At 35.7% G+C, this 24,379-nt stretch overlaps 2 protein-coding genes across 5 annotated transcripts in view; one reads left to right on the forward strand and one right to left on the reverse strand.

Annotated features, from left to right (window-relative positions):
• Positions 1-1,811: 1,811 nt before the first annotated feature.
• LOC149797619 (protein mono-ADP-ribosyltransferase PARP15-like) lies at positions 1,812-23,900 on the reverse strand. 4 transcript variants are annotated; one of them, XR_016421853.1, is made up of 14 exons: positions 23,218-23,329; positions 22,295-22,383; positions 20,642-20,745; positions 17,062-17,292; positions 16,179-16,400; positions 15,624-15,666; positions 12,758-12,849; positions 11,692-11,925; positions 10,171-10,398; positions 9,158-9,251; positions 5,942-6,114; positions 4,811-5,255; positions 3,896-4,282; positions 1,812-2,385 (listed from the first exon to the last, which is right to left on the reverse strand). XR_016421853.1 is itself a non-coding variant. In XM_089962510.1 (13 exons), exons 2-13 carry the CDS (start codon positions 22,314-22,316, stop codon positions 4,038-4,040), a joined length of 2,133 nt encoding a protein of 710 aa, XP_089818636.1. In that variant the 5' UTR covers positions 22,317-22,383; positions 23,715-23,900; the 3' UTR covers positions 1,812-4,037. The 4 variants fall into 4 exon arrangements, 3 of the variants coding, with proteins under 3 accessions (XP_089818636.1, XP_089818635.1, XP_089818637.1); XM_089962510.1 differs by lacking the exon at positions 23,218-23,329 and adding an exon at positions 23,715-23,900 and having other exon boundaries at positions 1,812-4,282; XM_089962509.1 differs by having other exon boundaries at positions 1,812-4,282.
• Positions 18,240-24,379, forward strand: part of LOC149797620 (uncharacterized) — a 195,384-nt gene continuing 189,244 nt past the window's right edge. The window contains exon 1 of the mRNA XM_089962515.1: positions 18,240-18,545. The gene's annotated coding sequence lies outside the window, so the exon portion shown is untranslated. The remainder of the gene's footprint in view (positions 18,546-24,379) is intronic.

A 24,379-nucleotide genomic window follows, 5' to 3' on the forward strand; every position in this document is an offset into this window, starting at 1 on the left:
GTCAGTTTTAATAAGGAGTTGTCCGTTTTCATCATCTGATTTTCTATTGATGAATGCACCCTCACAAATCAATCAAAACAGCATGACATCGTGAGGTAAGCTTGCCATGATTGACTTTGAATGTAAGATTTATATATTTATAGTTTGTCACGTTTACCCCGACCCAGAGTAGCCCCAGTTTGAAACATGTATAATCAAGGTAATTCTGACAAGCCATTGTTTGATGTCAAGTTAGCACTAATCCCTACGTAAGATTGTCGTGGCTAGAATTGGAGAGCCAGACCTAGGAGCTACGAGGCCGCCAGATAGTCAGTTATCACCTAGTTGTGGAAACGTTTGTCCAGATCAGAAAAAGTTGCCTGAAGAAGTGGGCGTGTCTTAATTTCTTTTCCCTGTAGAAAGCCAGCCAGGTTGAACTGGCCGCTAAGACGATTGGACAGGGTCACAGCGCCACCCAATCAGAATCGAGATAGGGGAGAGACTCTGATTTGGGTAGAATGATATCTCCGCATCTTCCGGCAAGAATTAGTTCGCTAGAAAGTTTGCCCAGATGAGGATAGCTTAACTCCGAACAGCCATTCGTTATTGGCGGAAATATCTTAGAACAGGAAATTCTAAGTACAGACAGCTTCAAATAAGGAAGCTTTGAGGAACGGACCAGTTACAGTTTGGTACCGTAGTCTCAGATAGAGAGACGGAGGAAAGGAGAAGAAAGGACAGAAGTCAGGAGAAGTTGAAGTCTAGGAGGAAAAGATGAGAGAAGGGAGGAAGAGGAAATTGGGAGCGAAATTGGAGGAGGAGATAGTCTAGAGGGAAACGGAGTCGAAGGATGTGTTCGAGGAACGGAAGGAAGGAATTAGCAGGAAAGAAAGAGATGTGTAGACGCAAGGACAGGGGCAAAATCGAACTCACACTGTAAATCACGGGATGAATTAGGCTGTCATTTGGTTGAGGGAAAGACGGGTGATTGAGGGTTTATCGTTTAAATTATCGAATTTATTAAATTGTTATTAATTGAATTTCATCTTCGTGTTCTGTATAATTTAGCCGTCGGCATTGCTGACTGGGGGCTCAGAGCTGTAAATCTACATCGTCACTAATTTAACTTTCTAACCCCACGAGCTCGGGTGGAACTTTCGTCATAATTTAATTAATATATATTGGAAGAATCCCACCCCAATGTGTGCAACCGTCACATATTTTTTAAGTTCGTTTTGAAATTTAGGATATGCACATTAATGGGACATTATGGATTTTTACAATGCACTATGTGGTGAAAACCATATTTTAAAGGGGAAAAATCAGGCTAAATAACTTTCAGTAATCCAAATATATCACGCCAGATAGGATTTTGTTTCTAGGAAAGGCAGGAATTATTACGCCCATGATTGTAATGCCAAATACCATCTTGATTAAGAGTCTTAATAATTTTGTTATCCTGAATGGATAGTCTTGTGATAACTAGTTTGTTGTAAGTGAAAACGGTGTCGATCATGCATCCAATATTTCCGCACTAAGACCATCTTAAAAATGTTATCTCCATTCCTCTTGAAAAGACGGACATAGTTCTAACTTATTCTTGTTTTTCTATGGCACTAAATCGCGAGTTTTCATATTGACAATAATGCTGCGTGTGTGTGTGTGTGTGTGTGTGTGTGTGTGTGTGTGTTTAACGAAGCTTTAATAATTTTATTCATAAGGCTATATCAGTACAACAAGAATTAGGTGCTTCAAATCATTTCAGAAGAAAAAGAAACTCCATGGATCTGTAATGAATGTCAAACTAGAAGACATGAAAATCAACTAAGCTGCACAATGAACTTTTTATTTCAGTCCATGTGGTTATTGTATAACCTTATTATTTGCATAAACGCCATGAATTCATAACAGCAATCAATATTAGAGAATGAATTATTAGTCTTGATCTTACATCTATACCGTTTCTAAAATAGTAAATATCAGATGACGTGCACAAGAATCCTCGAAATGTTTAGAAATCAGAATTATGCGACGAACACAATCAAAACCTGATAGAAGGAAATGAATAGCATGTTTTAATGTTGGTGTCACTGCTACTGACTGAAGAAGGAAATGTTATTGAAACATGACTTCCTGTAGAATAGCAATGTCGCTGTAACATGGCATGACATCCTGTAGAGTAGCAACGTCATTGTAACATGGCATGACATCCTGTAGAGTAGCAACGTCATTGTAACATGGCATAACATCCTGTAGAGTAGCAACGTCATTGTAACATGGCATAACATCCTGTAGAGTAGCAACGTCATTGTAACATGGCTTGACATCCTGTTGATCAGCAGCGTCATTGTAACATGGCATAACATCCTGTAGAGTAGCAATGGCATTGTAACATGGCATGACATCCTGTAAAGTAGCAATGGCATTGTAACATGGATTGACATCCTGTAGAGTAGCAATGGCATTGTAACATGGATTGACATCACGTAGAGCAACAAATAACAAGAAAATTTGACTGGTACCCCTATCGGCGGGAGGGGGTATTTTACGTTTTATTGCTTCATAGTATCTAAATAGCCGCATTTCAAGACGAATATGACCTATTCACAAAAATATACAAGAATCACTTTCAGTAAAATGCGTATAAATTAGAAAGTATCACAGACACAATGAAACATCTTAAAATATTTCAAACAAAAATAAATATTGTTAATGATGCACGCAACTCTACATTGGTTTAAACACTTAATCCTCAAAAATACATAACAATTATAATGAGGTTTTAAAACATGAACAATGAATTCAATAATAGTAGTATACAAATTTGTTTTTTAAAAAAAATCTTTATGGTAGATACTGAACCCAAATAGAACCAAACTTTTTTCACAGGGAAAAATTTGAGATTTTACCTCACATAGCATTAACTTGAATACTATCAAATCAGACTAAAATCCACAATAAGTTGAAAGTTGTCAGTTCACTCGTAAATTTCATTTCAAATAATCTCTCTCTCTCTCTCTCTCTCTCTCTCTGTATATATATATATATATATATATATATATATATATATATATATACTAGTAAATGTATTCTAAATAGCGTGCTTTTAAACTGTTTACTGAGCTAAAACTCGGAACTAAAAGACGGTGCCTGCCCTCAAAGTATTAAAAGTAGTCATTCACATACTCATATCTAATTACTAATTATGCGTTCTGACTCAAGGATTATAATTTAGACACAGTTGTAACTCAAATTGCTAATCAATTAGGCCTCGGGATTTTGAGTTAACTCTGAGCCCGGACGGGAGAATTGTTTTGGAATCTCGGGACCTCATTGACTGGTCATTCATTTCACATCAGCAATCCAGACTTCCGAATGTGTAGTCTGGTCTCAGTATGAGCTTGAGACTATTTTATATTAGATACTCGATTAATATTGACAACGAATACATAATATCTTTATCAATGATGTAATTCCCATGGTAGGGTTTAGAGTAATGTTCCTTTGGTACTGCTTTGATTATGGGTATTTAAAATTTAGCTTCACAAAACTCGACTATGCGACTGACTTCGCCAGATTGCTCACCCTCCCACCCCCACCCCTAGTTACTAACGTTCCATACGAGATCGTTTGCAAATCCGTCAAAACTCTTATGTTAAGAAAAGAATACTTTAAGGGTATAAATTATAAACTCTTGCTTGACTCAGCTAAAAATCAAAGAGCCGGTGTACATTTTAAGTATCAATACATGGGAATCCTTTCTTTGAAACTCCTCATTTTCCGGGTAAAATAAAATAAACATATAAATTATAACACTGTATGATAATTATACAGAAAACTATGTATTGTCAAGGATAAATTTGAACATGCATTCTCTATAAAAAAAAAATGTAAAAAATTCCTGATTTGTTCTTACCCATATTAAACCAAGTATTATACAGTTAGGATGGATATATCAAGACATTTAGGATGCGTTCCTCGAGCCAGCAGTGGAATGGACGACGGCATTAATGTATTCTGCATTAATTTTCTGCATGACTCATGTAATAAGGACATTTTCAGCTACAAGTGTAAGTAATAAGGTACTCAGGATAGACCTGGTATCTGTCATGAAGAATAAATTCTCGATACGGTAATGCTCCGTCAGCAACAATAGAGTCATACAAAGGCATGCCGCATACACACTTATCTTTATGGCATATTTTGCAGGGAGCTCGCTTGAACTCGTACATTCCGCCATTGTGAATGTAAATTTCTCCAAGGCACGCCCGAACCAGGAACATTTTCTTCTCTCCAGCTTGATCTATGAAAAAGATGATGCTTTTAATGGTTCGTTACAATCTGTACAATCAACAATATGCAGCAGATATTGTAAAAAGACAATAAGTTTATTACAGTGTGATAGGCATGTGACTCAAGTCAAAATGTTCGTCACCATTGGGACACAGTGCTACTGCCCGGAAATACATTCTTCATGACAAATTGGCTCAAAATGATACATTCCTCATGGTCTGCTTGATCTTAACACTATCAATGATTAGTAATGATTAAATAATATCATAGTGGATGTATCGTGTATCACGTATCAGAGAACAAAAAAGGAGGTATTGGATATTGGAAAAATTTGATTGGCATGCCAGTAGCTAGATGAATCATAGCAAACATTTCGTGAAACACAGGAAGTAGTCCCTGTGGAATAAAGTCATTGATTTAGGAATAACTTTGATCTTATCGTTATCATGAACACAGCGTAGATAAAAATGATTGTTAATCATCATCATCATCATCATCATCATCACAGCCACAATGTCGATTAATGGTATGTACATACCGGTATACTTGTTACTCTTTGCTGGTGTTTCGGCACAGTAGATACCATTTCCAAAAAGACCTTTGCCTGCCAGACGGTTGTCAAGGCTTTGCTGAAAGATGCCATCTAGAGCGACTGCTCTTGTACCATGAAAAAGGTAATGTTCATTCACCTCAGGGTAGATGTCCTGATCTAATATACAGCCAGGTTTCGTATTTTTCAAGGTTAAAGGCTGGCCCATCTTGCATGCATTTATATGTTCTAAAGGTGTCAGTTTCCCTGTTTTGGACGCTGTTGAGAACTGAGGATGTCGGAAGCCGGCATACTTGTCAAACAGTTGCAAGTTCTCCAATCGTTGGACGTCCTTGACCTTAATGTTTGTAAAATCTGAGGATGGTTGTTCTTTTAGTGTATCATTTACCAACTGTATAATGTCACTCAGAGGTGATCCTGTCACTTGAAAAATCTAAAAATGTATATCGTTATAAGCACAAATGTCATCAATGATAACATGAATGCGTAAGTTACTTTTAAAAGTCAGTCTCAGTAAAAACAAATTAATCATTACCTATTTATGGTTTAACTTATTCTTTGTATTATCAGTCCGTGTTGAGAAATGCTGTTCATTAGACCATAACTTTGTAAAGATATAACATACTTGATGATAAAGAGTATCATTTGTAATTTTATAGCGTTACTTGGCACAGAACGTGTCAAGTTACATGTCTGAGCACGATGATAATATTTCAATGCGTCACTTATAATATCAACAGACCGTATCAAGAAATGTCAAAAATGATCTCATTCAAATTCCTTTAATCTTGAAAACATACGTTTATGCGTAAAACGATTACCTTTGCATATAGCAAATTGTATGCTCTGAACTTAGTTAAAATCATGTATTGTTTTGCTTTATTGAGCAACCCCAGTACCGCCCAACCTCTGAATACCCTGAATCAGGAGAGCAAAACGCTATTCGTGATGTCTAGTGGGTAAATGAAAAAACATTTTTAAATTTTGATCTTATCGAATTCGAGCATGTTTCGTCAGATCTAGAAAAGGAAAGGAAATATCAGGCAATTAATATTATAAAAATCTATTAATCAGTTGGAAAGACAGACTTTATTTCGTTCTTCACCAGTAATACGATACCTGGAAGGACAGATCTTCCTTGCTACTGTTCCATTCCTTGATAGTCTTCTTATGATGAAATTTTTCCCAGTACTTTGGTGTCTTTCGGTCCGACTGATACAGATACGCAAAGTACTCCTTGGTATCTTTCCGACTCGGTGTAGGTTTCGGTTTAGGTGCAGCTGGTACTTGGTCTGATTAAGAAAGGATACAACCTTCCTGTAAGTGTTGGTCATAAGGGTAAACATACCAGTGGAACCAAAGTTTGTTTTGCATGCAATATTGTATTATGACATAACATAAAGAAGTCCTGTATCTTTTTCGTTGCATACTACAGATGTTATAAATACATTACGGCTGACTTAGTCGAATTATAGCCCAAAGTTAGCTTTCAATTGAGTTTGCACGTAAACCATCTGTAAACGGAAGTCAATAATTGGCTAATGATCTGATATGCTATATACGGAACCAGTGTTGTATAATTTCTTCCTGTTAGTTACATCGTTGCCTCAGGAATATGCCAGTTTTGACTATCACAAGGGTCGAAAAGCAATCAACAACAAATAGAATTCCTGTGGATACCATCCCACATAAACATACTAGGAAACAATCTAGAACATTAGCCAAACAAAAGCTAAGCGATCTAAACCACGAAACACAGGCTTACAGTGTTAGTGAAATGTACAGTCTAACCACAGCCATGATCAACCAAAAATGGCAGGAAAACTGGAACAATAACAAGAAAGGAAGAAAACTATATAACACACTAAATGAAATCAACAGAAATAGAAAACCAACATTACTTGAAGGAAAAGATCAAAAAGTAATAAACAGAATCTACACTGGAAAAACCAAGTTGGCCAACAGCTATGGAAAACACATAGGACCAAAACCTCATAACCCAAATTGCTTCTACTGTCGGGTGCCAGAAGATCTGCACCACATATTCAACATATGCAACAGATTAAAGAAAGAAAGGGAACAATTCAAAATCGAACAACAAAAATATAGGATCGCCGAATACATATCCAGAATTCCTGAATAGCTCTAACTTTATAAAAACTGAGTTATATACAAAAATTTAAATAACATTTATAATTATACAATTAAAATATATACCAAATCTAGACCATTAGCGAAAACTCAGATTATGTTCCCTTGTATATCTCTAGAACTACGAGATCGAGTACAATCGACAAGGACAACTAATCTGAAACTAGCTAATTACAAATAGATTCTAAACAATTTATATCAAAACATATAAATAACATAGATAATCACAAAATAAGAACATATCAAATTGAGGCCAATCAAACAAATTAATAAAATAGCGAAAAACCCAGAATAGACTTCCTTGAATATCTCTAGCCCCAAGAGATCCGAGAACAATCGCCAAGGAATACTATCTGGACTTAGCTATATTAACCCAAATAGTTTTAAAAACAATTTCTTGGACAAATAATAAGGAAAATATTTTTTACAGACTGATAAACTTATACAAATACCAAACGTAAACTAAAACCTATACTATAAATAGTTAACTAGACCAATAATCAGGAAGAAATATGCAGGGGGGGGGGGAGAAATTAACAACCTGAACTCTACTATTCCTATCATACAACTCTTCTACAACATCCTATTTTAACAGCTAAAACTCTACCGTCTATACCTAGGTGACAGCTACAACAAACCAAGGCTTAACCATACAACCCCAAAATAGAACGTATAAGGTGGTCGCAAGAAGAGACCATAAGGCACACCTGCAATTGGACCCCAAAATAATACATATAAGGTAGTCGAAAAAAACCAACGACTATCAGGCCCGGCGGCACAATGCTACAAAGTAACAACCATATAGAATAATACCCTAAAAATTACATATATAAGGTAGTCAAAAAAACTCAATGACTATCAGGTCCAGCAGCACAAGGCTGCAACCAAAAATCAAACCTAAGAAAATAGGACCCCAAATAAAACAAAAAGATGGACAAACACCAACTCCATCCAGGGCCAGCATTACAATGCTGCAAAACAAAAACCAAAGTTGATTTCACTGCTGTCACCTAGAAACTAACCTCGACCTCATAACCTCGATAGGCTCTCTCTCAAAACAAAACAGCAGAGAGTTTATTATACCAATTTCAATGACGGAATTTAGGACCAAACATATCCTGGATTGGAAGAGCACTACTGGCCTGTGGCAAGACACCACCACCCGAGCCTAACCACTTTCATCCTTTACCACAGACAGACACCAAAACCCATACGTGCAGTGCACGAATCATAATTTAGCACAAAAAGCGAACTTAGATTGGGTCCAATCCCACTAGTCGCAGCAAAATGCAACTTCAAACTGAGTGTATGCTGGGTCCAGTCCCACTCAACATAGGCTTTACAATCAGATCAATATGTACACAAATAGCACCTCGACCTGACGGCCTAATCAATAAGTGTTCTGTGAACACATAAAAGCCTGGAGGAAGTGGCACCATTCCTTCCCCCAGGAATAATCAAAAAGGTGCGTGTGGCATCATAAACCAGCGGTACATGCTCAATGCGAGCACACACCACTTAAATTCAACTCAACAACAACAACTATGGGAATGTCAGTTCAGATAGAGTAACCGAACTAGTCACGAGCTTGTGGTGTTTCATAACATTATTTAACATTTCAACAAAGTAATTAAATTCCAGTGATTCGAACAAAGCATGTTGCAATACAAGAATGAAATTCGCTCATCAGTTTTGTCGGCTGATAGATAGCGCTCCTATGATAATTAGACTGGTTCCTGCCATTGAAAGAGGTAATGATAAGCGCGTTTAGATGAGAAGGAAACAGAACTACGCAGACTGGAACAAACGGGCATTACGTTAAGTGGAGCTGCATTGGAGCAGTCTGTGCGATCTGAAATCTCTGACAATGACTGAATGCTTGATTCGCAGCTAATCTTTGCACTAGTAAACATTATATCTGTGGGGTTTTTTAAATGTATTTTCTCTTAATTTACATGTCCAATATAAAATATGTACCGTACAATCATAACTGAGGTATTGGTCATTACTTAAGCAGGGTACTGATGATGTTTGATGTTACGTACTGTAGGATGAATAAACGATTTATCCACATCCGTTTTAACTATTTAAAGCACAAGTAATAACTGAATAATTGTGGCCCAACGAAATATTTGAGTGTTTAGAAATATATAGCGTTTTCTGATTATGGTCATATCTTCTTACCTTGAAGTGGAAGAAGAGGATGAGGGGGCTGAGGAGAAGGAGACGTGATTATACGAAGGTTCCCTGGTCTATTCGCCCATTCCTGGTCAAAAACCTGCAAAGTATCATTGGACATGAGATTCACAACCGTATCATGCAATATGATGCATAGGATCGTACATGCGTGCTAATTTCAAATGAAACTTAAAAATAAATCGCATTTAATATTCAAAGCTGCATACTCCATTTGTCAAGATTTATGATAGTGGCCACCCTGTATCCGTATTTGTGGATAATGTCACGTTAAGCATGTCACATAGCATGACTCACAAAGAAAATGACGGAGAATCATTCTTTGCAATAAAACAATAAGATGACAATATTACTAGTTACAGATGATTTAGTGACATGCCATGGAACAGCGGATCAATACGGACATCGTCTTCTCATCGGACCATGTCAATCCGATGGTCCAGGCAATGTCTCTCTGGAAGTTCCTACCCAGTGATACTTCCCGTTTTAAAAACAAATATTGCTTAAATGTGATATGTTTTTATTATCATAAATAATACAGTAACGAATGGAATGCAAGACTGCTTCTACATTAATGATAACCTTTATACAATTACTTTTAGTGAAAAAAGTGAATCAAAACAAAAGTCTAAAGAAAGAAAATGTTATGAATATTATTCCTGATGAGTGTTACTTAGACGTTTGATCTGAGAGTGGAATTATTCCCAATGAGCGTTACTTGGACGTTTGACCTTAGAAAAGGAATAGTCGTAAGACTTCCTCCACGCGTACACCTTGTGTTGCTGTACAAGCATCACGCATGCAGGCATATACGTTGTTATCAACCATTTATGAGGATACGCACAAAAGTATATGAATTGAACTGGTCCCTATTAAATATTATAAGTAAAGTAATCTGTAGTACAATCAGATATTTTTATTTTTGGTAGCTCTCTGGGACAGAATCAGACTTAGTCACTCGAAGATTTTTCAAACCTGAATTCTTTATAACTTTGCTCTACCTGTTTCACTGATTTCCCATCAGAACTTCCGTCGTAGACCACAATGTATGTAAGGAGTTTAGAAGAAGGATTTTGATTGCAGAAGTCTTCCACACATGCGTGAATGATGCTGGCACTCACTTGTGGCGGGTATTTCAAACCGCCGGTCCCAAGAGCGGGAAAAGCCACCGACTGCATTTTGTATATATGCGCCAGTTTCAGACACTCACAAACAAAGGCAGCTAGTTCCTATCAAGAATATCATTAAATCAATTAAGTAACAGAAAGCAAAACAATTTTTTTTCACCAACATTGGTACATATTTTTGTGGAATATGACAAATCGTATTGATATTTTAATAATGTTGTTACGTATATCTGATTTAATTCATATTTATTTTAATTTAATTGTTTGTCAGTTTTAAATATTTTATTCATTATATGTTACTATAATGTAAATTTATTCACTGGAGATGATAGTTTTCCAGAAAATTGGTTGGCCTGGATCAGTCTTTTCATAAACACCAGGTGTTGGCCTGGATGCTGTCCTTGATTCAAAATTAGTAAACAACGTTCCATTTTATTTTAAAATGATTAGTTGTTGTCAAGGTCATGATGGGGCTTTGGGTTTAAGATGCAAACAAGATTTTTTATTATTTTTTTTATCTTGGAGAGAATTATTGGTCTAATGAAGGCCATATTCTGTGTGCATGATATAAGCATGATCACGTGACCACTTCTGATTTCGCAACTTGTGGGAATTTCGAAACTGCTTCTTATAATACAATATAACCTTTGTTTTAGAGAGAGAGATCTCAGTTTGGGGCTTTCTATACTGATGTCAAGTTACTTTGTTGTAGCCAGATTTTGAGTTATAATTTTCTTCAGATCAGTTGGATTTCAAAAGGATTAATTCTTAATTGCTTACAAATTTAATTTGGATTTCCAACACCGGAGTGCCATTATTTGTATTTCTACAAGGAACTGTAGATAAGCACAGTTCTGACTACAGCATACGTCATCGTCATCCATCTTGGATTCGAACTTGAAATTATTATAAAAATTAATTACTAGGACTTTTGCAATTTAATTCGTGGATTATTCTTAGATTGCTTTTGGATTTGATTCTTTAACCGTAACTTCTCCTTTTTTCATTGTTTTACAGCATTTTTTCCAGGAAAATAAATTATTTGTTAAATTTTAAAAAGCTTGTTGTTTTCACGCTTTCTGTTTTACTGTTTATTCTAGCCTAAACACGTAACAATTTGCAGAAGGGCTAAACAAGATGAACTCTTCCCTTCAATATTCAAAGCTAAAATGTGTACCTTTTGATTAATACGCCAATATTATTTGCAAATAATCTGTGATGACATTTATATGAAGTAGATTAAACATCTCATTTCCGATCTGGACGAAAGTCAAGTGTGAATACGTTACCATTACAGATCAGAAACAAAGTAAAATGTTATATGGAAGCAAACAGTAAAACACAGATAGAATTGCATATTAGTGTTTGACAGAAGCAAAAGAAACATGCCGATACCTTCTTGCAATTTGAACCGTCGCCACTCCAGGATGATAAAGTACCAAAATAAACCTTCTTACAGTGAAGATTGTAACCCTTAGCAACTGCAACTTGCCCCTTTTGGATTCCATGTGGGTACTTCAAATTGCATTCGTCCTGCAATTGAGACCCTGCTGTCTGCATAAGGGACTGTGAAAGTCCGCCATTGCTCAGGTTAAAATCAGGTGAGCAGCTGCACACCAGTACATCAGCCTGCAATTAAGGCATGGAGTCAATACAACAAATGGTTTTATATGTAACATATATTGCTAGCTTTTCTACGATAAAGTGCACGCTTCCATGCGGCTGAGTGCAACTGGAAAAGTCATATCGTGCTCCCGTGAAAGAAATTGAATTAACGCCATTCGAGGCGCAGAGATAACCGACAATTATTAGGTGAATGGTTCGCGACCAGGAATTAATTTGACAATAATTTGAACTAAGTTTCCTTTGATCGAGCTGCTAATTATTTAATTATTTTGGATAAGAAAATTATCATCTTCAAATCCATCATGCTGTGCATTATCGCCTGTCTGTCATCATTAAAATCCACGTTAATTAGTATTAAATGTCATGTTAATTTGCATTACAACATTATGGGTTAAATTTGTACTTGTTCTCTTTTGAGAACTAACTATCTGGGTCATTTTCATTTAATGTGTGTGTGTGTGTGTGTGTGTGAATGAATTTTTTACCTAGCATTAACAATGTTCCAGTCATATCATTAGCACCATGTTTATAAGTCTTTGGTATCACTCGGCCAGGGTTCAAACCCGCGACCTCCCGCATGCGAGGCGGGTGCTCTAACAATTAGGCCACCGGAGCGGTTTCGTTTAATCATTACTCGGTATCATAATTGTATCGTTTGTTTTGTTTATTTTTTGTTTGTTTTTTTTTATTTTTTTTTTTGATTTTTTTTTTTTTTTTTTTTTTTGCAAATACAAAGTAGAATCAGAACAAAGTTAATCAGTAATAACATAAATGAATAATCATTATTATTTTATAAAAACAAAACTGTGTTATCTGGTAAGGGAAACAGTCCTACCTTCCAGTCTGCCAGTGCCCCAGTGTATATCTTCACGGAAACACTTCCTTGATTCACTGAAACATTTCCTTGAGCACGTGTCTTGCTAACCTCTGAAATAGGAGGAACAGTGATATAAAACCTGAATAAGAATTTGTATTTCTTTATCTAAGTGTATACATTTTCATTGACAGCTTTTGTTTCTTTTTCCTACTACCCCGGACCAACATAAGTTGACGTGGTCTGAGTGAAGTCTGTACATCTCAGATATTGCAATAACACTGGACAACAAATTTTTACAAAAGTCATGTTACTGAAATAAAATTAGTCAATTCTTATCAATTTTTATGTGCTGAACACGAATATGACAGTCAAATTGCAAAATTGGCTCTAGTTTTTTTGTAATCTGCAAGAAATTAATGTTTACATAACGAAATGCATTCCAATAGTAAAAGGTCAACTGTAATAGCCTACCTATAAAAAATCAAGTCATTGACTACATCTTAGATTTCTTCGCCTGTCTCTTGTACAGCTGTTCGGGAGCATCTCTGAGGAGTGTCCAGCAGTAGTCAGCCAGCATTGTAGTGGACCATTTTCCCTGGTATCTTTGTTCCATTGTTGCGATATCTTGATGAAAACGTTCGCCGTGTTCATCACTAACAATACCACAGTTGCTAGGAAAGAAATCCAAATGGGAATGAAGGAAGTGAATCTTTAGAGACATATTGCAGCCAAGTTTCTTATACTTCATCAACATGTCTTCTACTAGTTCCTTATAGTTTTCTGCCCTAACATTTCCGAGGAAGTTTGTAGAAACTAGGCGAAAAGCATTCCATGCTTGTTTCGCGTCACCTTCCAGCAAGTTGTTGAACCGGTCATCTTTGAAAAGCTCTCGAATCTGAGGACCCACAAAAACTCCCTCTTTAATCTTTGCTTCGCTGAGTCGAGGGAATTTTTCATGCAGGTATCGGAATGCTGGCAAAGTCCGGTCAATGGCTTTCACGAAGTTCTTCATCAAACCTAGTTTGATGTGAAGGGGTGGTAGCAAGATTTTCTGAGCCTCAACCAGAGCTGGGTGTTGGATATTCTTCTCTCCAATGGCTACATTCTGCCTGTGAGTCCATTCCTTCCTCATGTAGTGCATTTCCCTTGCTCGGCTATCCCACTCGCATAAGAAACACATGTATTTTGTATATCCTTGCTGCAGTCCCATTAAAAGGGCAACTACCTTCAAATCACCACAGAGGTGCCAGCTGTACTTGTTATACTCAATGGAATTCAGTAGCTGCCTTAAGTTATCGTATGTCTCTTTCATGTGGACAGCATACGCTACTGGAATAGATGGAAGAATGTTTCCATTGTGCAAAAGCACAGCCTTGAGACTCAGTTTCGAAGAGTCCACAAATAGTCTCCATTCTTGTGGGTCATGAGTGATTTTTAAAGCATTCATGAGGCCCTCAATATCGGAACAGAATATCAGATTACTTTCCTTTCTGAAGAAAGGCTCCAATTGCTGGTGGCGCTTTCGATATGCAGTAATTGTGACATCTTCTTCTAGAAGATTCCATTGTTGGAGTCTTGATCCTAGCAATTCTGCCTTGTTCTTTGATAAGTCCAAATCACGAATCAGGTCATTTAGTTCTTCCTGTGTTATTCTGTGTGGGGTTGATGATGCACCACAGTGAAAATCTGGATCACTGCATGCTGATGGACCAGGAGAAGAACAGGTCGACTCACCTTTGTCTTCGTCAGATGAATCAAGAGAATATTCTGCTGGAGGTTCTGGAATAGGAAGTCCCTCACCATGTGGAACTGGTCTCAATGCAGACGGAATGTTTGGGTGGACTATTCTCGACTTCTTTCACTTCGTTATTCCGCCGGAAAGAGGAGGAACCAAGCAGAAGTAACAGTCATTTAGGTGGTTGCTTGGCTCTCTCCACACCATTGGGACTGCAAACGGCATTGATGACCTTTTGCAATTCAACCACTGTGAAAGCTGTGTTGTACATGTAGCACAGCATATATGCGGAGCCCAAGGCTTGTCTTGGTCACCAACCTTGCATCCGAAGTAAAGATGATATGCCTTCTTCACTTGAGAATTGATACTTTTCTTCTGGTTGGCAAATGTCACTTCCCCACAAATATAGCAAAAATTGTCCGCGGTATTAACACACTTTCGAGGCATTACTGTTCTTTATTGTACGTAAATGGATAAAATAATAAGTTTTATGTAACAGTAGCTTGAACTGTCTCGCACAACGTCTAAAATATTTTAAATGCTGAACCTATCTGATTGGGCTTTATATAGTACACTGCTTACGTCAGCTTCAGCAGCCGCCTGGCATTAGTATAATAGGCCTACACATGTATAGTACACTGCTGACGTCAACTTACTTCAGCAGCCGCATGGCATTAGTATTGCATTGCATCAGAAAATGATGCAATCAACTGTGGATGATGTGAGCATGATGGTATTATGCAATGTTACATCATTATTCCGGATGTTGCTGCAGTCCTACTGGAGAAATTTACACAGTGAAACATAGAAAATGAGGTATATGAATATCTTCAAAACGAGAGCCAATACAAATTTTTCACGGTTATATTCGTGTTCGGTACACCAAAATACTACAGATTAGGGCCTTTTCAAGTCAGTAATGATTTCACTGTTGACCAGTGTAATATGATTGCAATAATATACCTATTTATCAATAAAAGAACGTCTATTGGTTTATCTATATAACAAAAAAAGATACGTGGCCTAAAAGGTGTTCTGTTTTTCTGTGGCATTAACATAGTCTCGCACCAAGAATTTATATGATAATTTGTCAGTAGGATAATAAAAAAGAGAGAGACAGACAGACCGACAGACAGACAGACAACGTACCACTGCCGGGACAAGCAATACTTCTCGCATGTGCTGTGTATGTCTGGAATTTAAATAGTTCAAAATGACAATTCCGACAGGTACGATAAGTATGGAACGGCAAATTTGTTTCTGAAAGACAATTTAGTTCGTCGAAGACCGTGAATGTCAGTATTAAAGTTCTGATAAAACTACAGAATTATACCTATATGGTCTTGTCATTTTCTTCAGCGTACATATTTTGTACAGATTTCATTTAATTTCCGACTTTAACTGATTTTATGATTAAATATATCTAATTAATTTTAAACTTATATGCGTTTGAGAGATTGTCTATTTTTAAAAAAAAATTATTTTGCACATTTTAAATATGGCGGTTTTCCATAAAAATTATTCACAGATTACTTTCTAAACATTACATAATAGGCATACTTATATGCCTTTGTCACGGTATCACAAATTAATATTTTGACTGGACTCAAAATATTATTGTATAAAATATTGAAATAAAAGCTAAACATTATATGTATAAAAGATTGCAATACGTAAATCTTCAATTAATTTACAAATTCATACTTGATAAGTTTCTTTGTCCCCTCTGTAAACTGCAATAGTGACAATCTTCAGAGTGGTGTCAGGGTGCTTGTGACTGAACTCCTTGATGCATTCAAACGTACTATTTGCAACAAGATCCGCTGGGTAGCCTAGGAAACCAGATCCGATGGCGGGAGTGATTATTGAAACGAACTTTGACTTGTTGGCAGTACTCAGGCACTCCCATATGATATTCCATAGTACCTGTTCAAGGACATCTGATAATCTGAACCAAGACCAGTATTTTAATTTTATTTATCGTTAATTTAATTCTATTAATTTTTTAGTTTTAAGTTTTACATTTTTATTAATAGGGATCAAAGAAATCGTCTAACTACACGCATCAAGCCTTTGCATTGTAATTTCTACCCTCGATAGCGTTGTGAAAAGGTGTGGTCCAATCCACTGCAATTTTTCAAAGGCGTAGTAAAATACTTGTTGGAAAATTCTTGATATGAATATATCGATTGATGTTACTAATCACTGCTATTTTATTGGCCAACAAATTTACACACATCTATTTTATATTAATAGAATAGGTGATCATCGAGTGTATCTGCTTCAAAAATGTGTAAACATACAGCCCTAAAACCTTTTTTTTTCACTTTCTTTTATTTCATCTTTATTTATATTTTAAATATATCTACTGAATCTTACAACTTGCTCCTAAAGTTCCTGACCATTACATGCACTAGGTCGAATATACACACACATACACACAACAAAGGAGTTTGAATTACTCTAGACTCTTGCATTAAAGCAGTTATAGTGAATATTTTTAATGTGGATTTAATATTTAAAGACTTTTTGCGATGCAATCGCTACTCATGTCATTGAATAATGAAGCTTCAAAAAAAGATCATACATTCTGTTGTGTAACTTGTTCTTTCCATTTCTCCAGGGAAATAAAATAAATCTCTTTGCAGTTCAATTTTCCCGCTTTGACGACAGCAATATTTCCCGAAGTGAGGCCTCCTGGGTACTTGTTTTTAATTTCTGCCTGCAACTTATCACCAGCTGCATTCAGTAAAGCTTTGGATGAACGGCCCTTTGCTAAGTCCATGGATCTGTCTATCCCCCAAATCATCACGTCAGCCTGCATAATATTATTATTTATTTCAAACTAACTCACGCATAATTTTGTTAAATAAATGATTAATTATCTTTATATAAATGAGTCATCACTAATTATTTTAATTAAACAGGATCAGAACTTGTAACCAGATCAGCAAAGCGGTTATCATAAATTTCTTCATTTCCACGATTTTGAGATTATTATAAAGAAAGACTATATATATATATATATATATATATATATATATATATATATATATATATATATATATATATATATATATATATATATATATATATATTAAAAACATATATTATTTCAGATAAACAGCTACCTGAATGGCATGTTACAGCAAATACCGAAGAATTTTATTCAGTTACATATCTCGGATGGACAGAAGAAGAGACGGGCTGACTATCATGAGACCCCTGACGAAAGAGTGGGAATTAAAAAAAATATATGTTGGGGTTTGCAACGAAACAAGAAAAAAACAGTTCCTGTGGTATATTATATTCCTCGTAGGGAAACAAATGCAACCCCGTGACTGGCATTTCCTTGTCTTGGTACATATATCACTTTTTCACACAATTTTTTTTCCAGTTAAATTAAAATAACCCTGTATTTTTCAATTTAGTTGACATATTCAAAATGCAGTTATTTATCAGTTTCTACTTATTGCTTCTCAGTCGATATAAAGGTCATTAGGATTTGTACTCTTTAACTCTGAATAATTATCTAAGTAGAATCAAGCTATATATTCCGTTCTTAGAAAAGTAAAAAAACAAGGGTGTTGAAAGTCGATCGTCTTGAGTCACGAGATATTGTTGTTCAAAATACTGCTCAGTTATGCGAATATTTTAATGAGGGCAATTTGGCAACCTGTCGACCTTAAGTAAACAGGTTCTACGCATGAGTAAATATAAATATAAAACCATTATAGCTATATTACCACATTTAATCGATGAAAGACATGAAAATAACAAAAAGCGCTTAATATATTTTATAAGGATGATTGTAACTATCGTCAGTACTAATTTGGAGAACGTTCTATGGTAGGCAACGGTATGATAACATTATAATACTCAGTACAGACTACTATACAGTTCTAAGTGTAGTGACGGAGGAGATTTATAGTTCATGACATTCTTGTACATTAATATTTTCTTTCATGGAAATATGGCAAGTGTTGCTATTACTATTGCAATGAACACGGAACTAGTACATGGAAATCTTGTGGTATAAAGTGGAGACTGATGAATGAACCACTCTGATTGGTAAGTGCAGCCATTTTGATTTGTTTGCAATGTTTGTTTCAACTGGGCTTTTAGGGCTGTTAGGTATATCTATATTTTTAAAATCCTGGTATATGATTTTATTTCATTTTCGTAATTTTTATTCATTGTTGTAAACTGTATAGAACATCTTATGTTATAAATTTGTGTACGTGATCTGGCTCTGTTAAGATAGCAAATAAATTGACAGGATTTATAAATAGATGTTTACGTATGTGCTGACAATTATTGATAATAATCTTAATAATAAGACTTAAAATGGCGCCTAGGACGTAATTTCTCAGAGACTGATGGAATTTTGATGTCTCGGTAATAATTCTGTTACTTCCCATTGGTTGCGACAGGTTACGTAAATGGGCCCAATTCGACGCAAAATGAGAAGTATGGGTTATCACGTGGGGTCTATTGGGAGATACCGTCGCAATATACGGTGTACATAAGGAGATAATTAAACAATCAGATTCTTTCCGATTTTCGGAGTCAGTCACACTTAATGTGTTCCTGTTGTAAGTCTGCATACGTGTTTTATGTTGTACTAAAATATTTTTGAGACGAAAAGCATGTGTGTGGACTGTTCAGTGGAAATAGACAATGCTCATTATTTGGACTATAATATTATTCTGGAACTGTTATACATTAATCAAAGGAATTCTGGACAACACCATCTTAAAAACGTCACGGTTCTTGGAGGACCAGTATATTTCCGGTATTAAAATTTATAAAGAACTTTTCATTCATTTAGAACTTTCATAGACCTTTATATAAGGACTAGTTTGGACTAATTTCATAATACTGTAAGCTCTTCTCGCATTTGTCATTAATAATTTTCATAATTAAAGTGTTTATTAAGTTTAATAAAACTTGTTGGTTTTACTTCTGTTCTGCTACTTAAAATTGTGACCATAGGGTCGTAATACGGGTGTTTGACAATGTTTGAGAAACGCATGTCTGACATAACACATTTCTAGCTGTTGCAGTCTTTGTGGTAGCTCCTGACAGAGTTAGAAATGTTGTAGTCATAGATGTGTATTGCCTGTGTGCCTAGAGCAGAGTTTTCTCTCATTGTGCGTTCCACACAGTAATGCGAATTTTATCATAGCTGTAGGTCGATAAGGTGTATGGTCAGCGTCATTAAATGTAGATAACAGTAAGCCTACCGAATTCGTATCAATGAAGTATTTAAAACGGATTAAGTACTTTTAGCTAAATTTAAGGATTTAATGACGCTGACCTGAGTTGGGCCTTCAAATAGGATAAAATTTACCATGATGTGTGAAACAAACTATAGTTTTTAGCATACTGCCAAATAGTACCACTTCGTGTGCGCGTGTGTGCGTGTCTGTATCCCACAAAATGTTTTGTATAATGTGTACTCAAAGTTGGAGAGACCTTAAGTTGCTATATGGGTGGGGTTTTTTATTGCTTAATTTCTGTTGATGCTGTTGTTATTTGTTGTTTATTTTTAAAGTAACTCAGTGAGGCACAGCAGAGTACAAGAAGAGTTTCTTCTTTTAAAAGGTAGTTCCTATTGCGTGGACACCATGACTGAGTCGACCTGACTGAGACAACTAGACTAAGAATAGAAACGTAAGGTTAGCCAAACAGATAGATTTCTCTGTCGCATGGGTGAGAAAATAAACTCCATGTCCTACAGCGATAAGAATATTCGTTTGACGTAAATACGGAACAACTATTTTGATGTTTTTAAGGACTTAGACTCTTAGTAATCACGTTTTACCTTTCTTAGAAAATAAATGACTTATACTGAAATCAATATCTACCATATTACAGTACAGTTACAGCGATAGAGACGTATATCACCATATACAATGATTTTAAGCAGGTACAGATTTTGGACGATTGTTATTTGTTACACGCATAGTTAAAATACAAACTGAAAAATATTAATACACTAAAAGTTAAACATTGCATTTACAGAAAATACAATAACCCCCCTCTCTCTCTCTCCCTCTCTCTCTCTCATATATATATATATATATATATATATATATATATATATATATATATATATATATATATATATATATATATATATATATATATATCTTAATACCTACATGCTCTTGAAATATATTTCCCCGAATAACGTACACCTTGATACATCCTACATCTGTATAGACCTTGTTTCCCGTCCTCGGCTTTGTATCGGGAAAACTTTCATCTGACAGAAGAAAGGAATCATCATCATCATCATCATCATCATCATGGAATTATTACAATATAGATAATGTAGACATATGAAGATGAACCTCTTTGAACACCTTGGCGTGCTTACCACTTTAGATTTAGCAAGAATGTGTGTGTGTGTGTGTGTGTGTGTGTGTGTGTTAAAAAGTCTATGAAGTGTCAAAAAATATTGGCAAATTGAGAGATAGCGACTACGAATAAATGATGTTAGCAGACAGAAGGACGCAGCTTTGAGAGAGAGAGAGAGAGAGAGAGAGAGGATGTAGTTTAATGGACGCTGGAAATACGCTGTAGAATACCAGTGGTAAGAATAATATTGGATTATATGGATACGATAACTGATGCGATAGAATGAAGAGAGGCAAGTTTGGAAACTGGTAACATCTTGAGACATAAACAGGAACTCTGGCGTAATGTAACTTATAGGGTTGTAGAGGATGCAACTATGAACAAGAACATTTTGTAAAGCAAAGAACTAAATTCTGGTGAGGAAATGTTTTGAAGCAGTGGAACGTAAATTGGGGATTAGTGGATGCTGGGAGGCAAACAGACGTACACTGGAATAAGAGGAAATTAGAAGTTCACAAAGGGAAAGGTTGACTACGAGGACTTTGTTAACGATATGGTCTGGCTAATAAGACGTTGGGAAAAGAAACAAAATCAGGGATGAGAGAATATTTAGAGAGAAAGAGAGGGTAACATACGAAAATATTTGGAGGTAGAGAGACAGAAGCTAAGGTGAAAAAAAATGTTGGCAGGTAGAGAAACAGACGCAGGGATAATGTGATATTAGAAGAGTAAGAGACAAAAACTGCACTGATAGAACGCTTCGCTAGCAAGAGAAGGAAACTAGAATGGGAGAATGCTGAGAGGTCAAGAGACGAAAATTATGCCTAGAGGATTGTGTGAGGTAGAGAGACGAAAATTATGGATAGAGGATTATTTGAGGTAGAGAAATGGAAAGTGTGAATTAATGCTATTTCTTTCTGGAGGACGAGAAAATGAAAAATGAAGTTCGAGAATATTTCGACGTGCTTTGTTCTTGGGAAATTTTTTTATGATATTTACAAATATTTTTGTGTTGTCCTTCATAAATTTGCTGTTTGATTGAATGATCAGTCGATCATATGATTGATTCATTGATGATTGATTCGTATTTAGCTTCAACTTCATCTTGCATGTAAATGTATTGAGACCTAGAGGAAAGTCTTTCCTATTATCGCATCATTTAACTTGATATTTGTTTGCTTGCTTTGTTGCTGGCGTGCTTGCATGATTGACAGTTTGATTAGTTTATATATTCTTTGAGCATTGTTGTTTTCAATTTTTACTTCTGTCTATAGAGTTAATGAAAAGTACTGTGTAGCAAAAATAATAGAATTACAAAGATTCGTGTTTGACTTATGTTTTTCAGGTAACGAAATATTAACATCAACCTTTGAAATTGATAATGAGGCTACATTCAGTGGGATAAACATTATTCAATAGTATAGCTCGAGGTCTAAAAATCAAATAGCACCTACCTTTTGACACAAGTGAGCCCATTGATAGATCGTCCTAATCAGTAAGAGTCCCGACACGGTTTAAGATTTACGCTTTATTTTTATGCAGCCTTGGACACAAAATAAAGAAAATGCTTGTAATTAAATTTTCTGGAAAGTATAATAGCATGAATATATCTCATATTGTCCTGCTCATGCATATATACATACATACATACATACATACATATATACATACAGGCAGGCAGGCAGGCGTGCGTGCGTGCGTACGTGCGTGCATGCATGCATACATGCATATATACATACATATATACATACATATATACATACATACATACATACATACATACATACATACATACATACATACATACATAGACAGAAACATGTGCCTAATACATGTAAACTGCCACATATGGAATTACTGTAATATCAGAAACTGGAGATGAATTTCATTTTGTATAAATGTGACTAGTGCTACAAAATATAATAAATCTCATTTCATCTTATTCATAAGTAGATAGGTAGCTATAAGTAAGTAGATGGATCGATGGTTTCAACAGTCCTGCCATTATTCGCTAAATAAAATTTGGGGAGGGAGGGGGGCTACGACCACATTATATCTTCATCACCAATATTAACTGGGGTTTTTTTTCTCCACCATTCACTCATATATGTGTTCATCACTATACTTATCCATGTATCCATCAATCATCAATGTCATGTAACAGTCCAGTATACAAGCAATTGGGGATGACATTGGCCATATGTGTTCAAGCTGTATTTGAGTTTTGCAATGTTCCATTTGTATAGATAAATGTACTTTAATTTACTTCCTGGTCAAATAAAACATGACAAATTTCACATTGATTCAACAAAAGATAAGATAATTAAAGAATAGATGTAATAGGACCAAAACAATTAAAGAAATATAACAACATTACCATTCATAGATGTTAAAAGCAGTCAGTACTTTCCATTTTGAATCCACACACTGGGTAATCCCATATGATCATAATTGTTTCATTCTTTCGTTTTAAATGGAACATGTTGATACATGTTTCAAAATAGGCCAGGAACAATCTATATCGTTAGGTCTGAAGTCACCTACAGGATTTATCTTTAAAGGAGTATGTGAGGGTTGTTACGATTGGGGTGGGGTGCTCCCAACATTTTATTTAAACTATTACAGAAGTTCCACCCAGGCTCGATTTTGGTTGGAAGTTAAATTAGTGAAAGATAGATGTAAAGCTCCGAGCCCCCCAGTCAGCAATGCCAACGGTTAGATGGTTAATATATACAAAAAGATTGCAGTTCGATGAATAACAATTCAATAACAATTAAATATTCAAATGATTTAAATTTCCAATTACAGTAATTCCCCTCGACCTTTTAATAGACTATTTCATCACTTGATTAGCAGTATGAGATCGATTTCTACCTGTCCTTGTATTCTACTCATATGTGGTATTCTTCTCCTTCCTATTTCTCCCAATTCCTTCTGCTCTTCCTCTCCGACTTTCTCCAAACTCCTTCTCCTCCTCCTCGACTTCTCTATACTCCTTCTCTTCCACCTTCACTTTCTCCTCCAGACTCCTCCTCCACCAACTGAGCTTCTGTCGACTTCGACTGTTCTGCTAGTCTCAATTCCGTCTCCACCTCTTGGACACATTCGAACCGGAATTTCTATCCCCTTTAAAGCTTCGCGTGAAAACATAAGGACGGTACCATATTTTTCCTTAGCCCTCTCATCTCACACTACACACAGCCTATCATCAGATAACGGCTATTAAATTTTTTCGGTTACGCATTCATTCAGATCGAGATACCTGTGCGTTCTTATATGGTAAAACAAACGTCATAATAAAGCACGGTATCAGTTATTTCTTATACATATATCAATAAATTCTGTCACATTAGTACATATTCCTAATCCCGTTATGCTAAACAATATCACAATAATCAGACGCATTCCTTTACCTTACACTCATACAAAATACACAAATATTCAAATACCCATGCTCTGATATATGCACACGTCCATGGTAACTAATCTTACACAATTCATCCTTTTTCCAAATTTACAATTCAAGCATGTGTAAATTC

The sequence above is a fragment of the Sinohyriopsis cumingii genome, chromosome 6 (assembly GCF_028554795.1).
Source record: "Sinohyriopsis cumingii isolate HCF-2022 chromosome 6, ASM2855479v2, whole genome shotgun sequence".
Lineage (NCBI taxonomy): Eukaryota > Metazoa > Mollusca > Bivalvia > Unionida > Unionidae > Sinohyriopsis > Sinohyriopsis cumingii.

Coding starts and splice junctions, on each gene's coding strand:
- LOC149797619 (XM_089962510.1), bottom strand. CDS start 22,316: ATGGGCTCACTTGTGTCAAAAG. Junction 12,850..15,623: donor TATTGCTTGTCCCGGCAGTG/GTACGTTGTCTG, acceptor CTCCTATTTCAG/AGGTTAGCAAGACACGTGCT. Junction 11,926..12,757: donor GGGCACTGGCAGACTGGAAG/GTAGGACTGTTT, acceptor CCTTAATTGCAG/GCTGATGTACTGGTGTGCAG.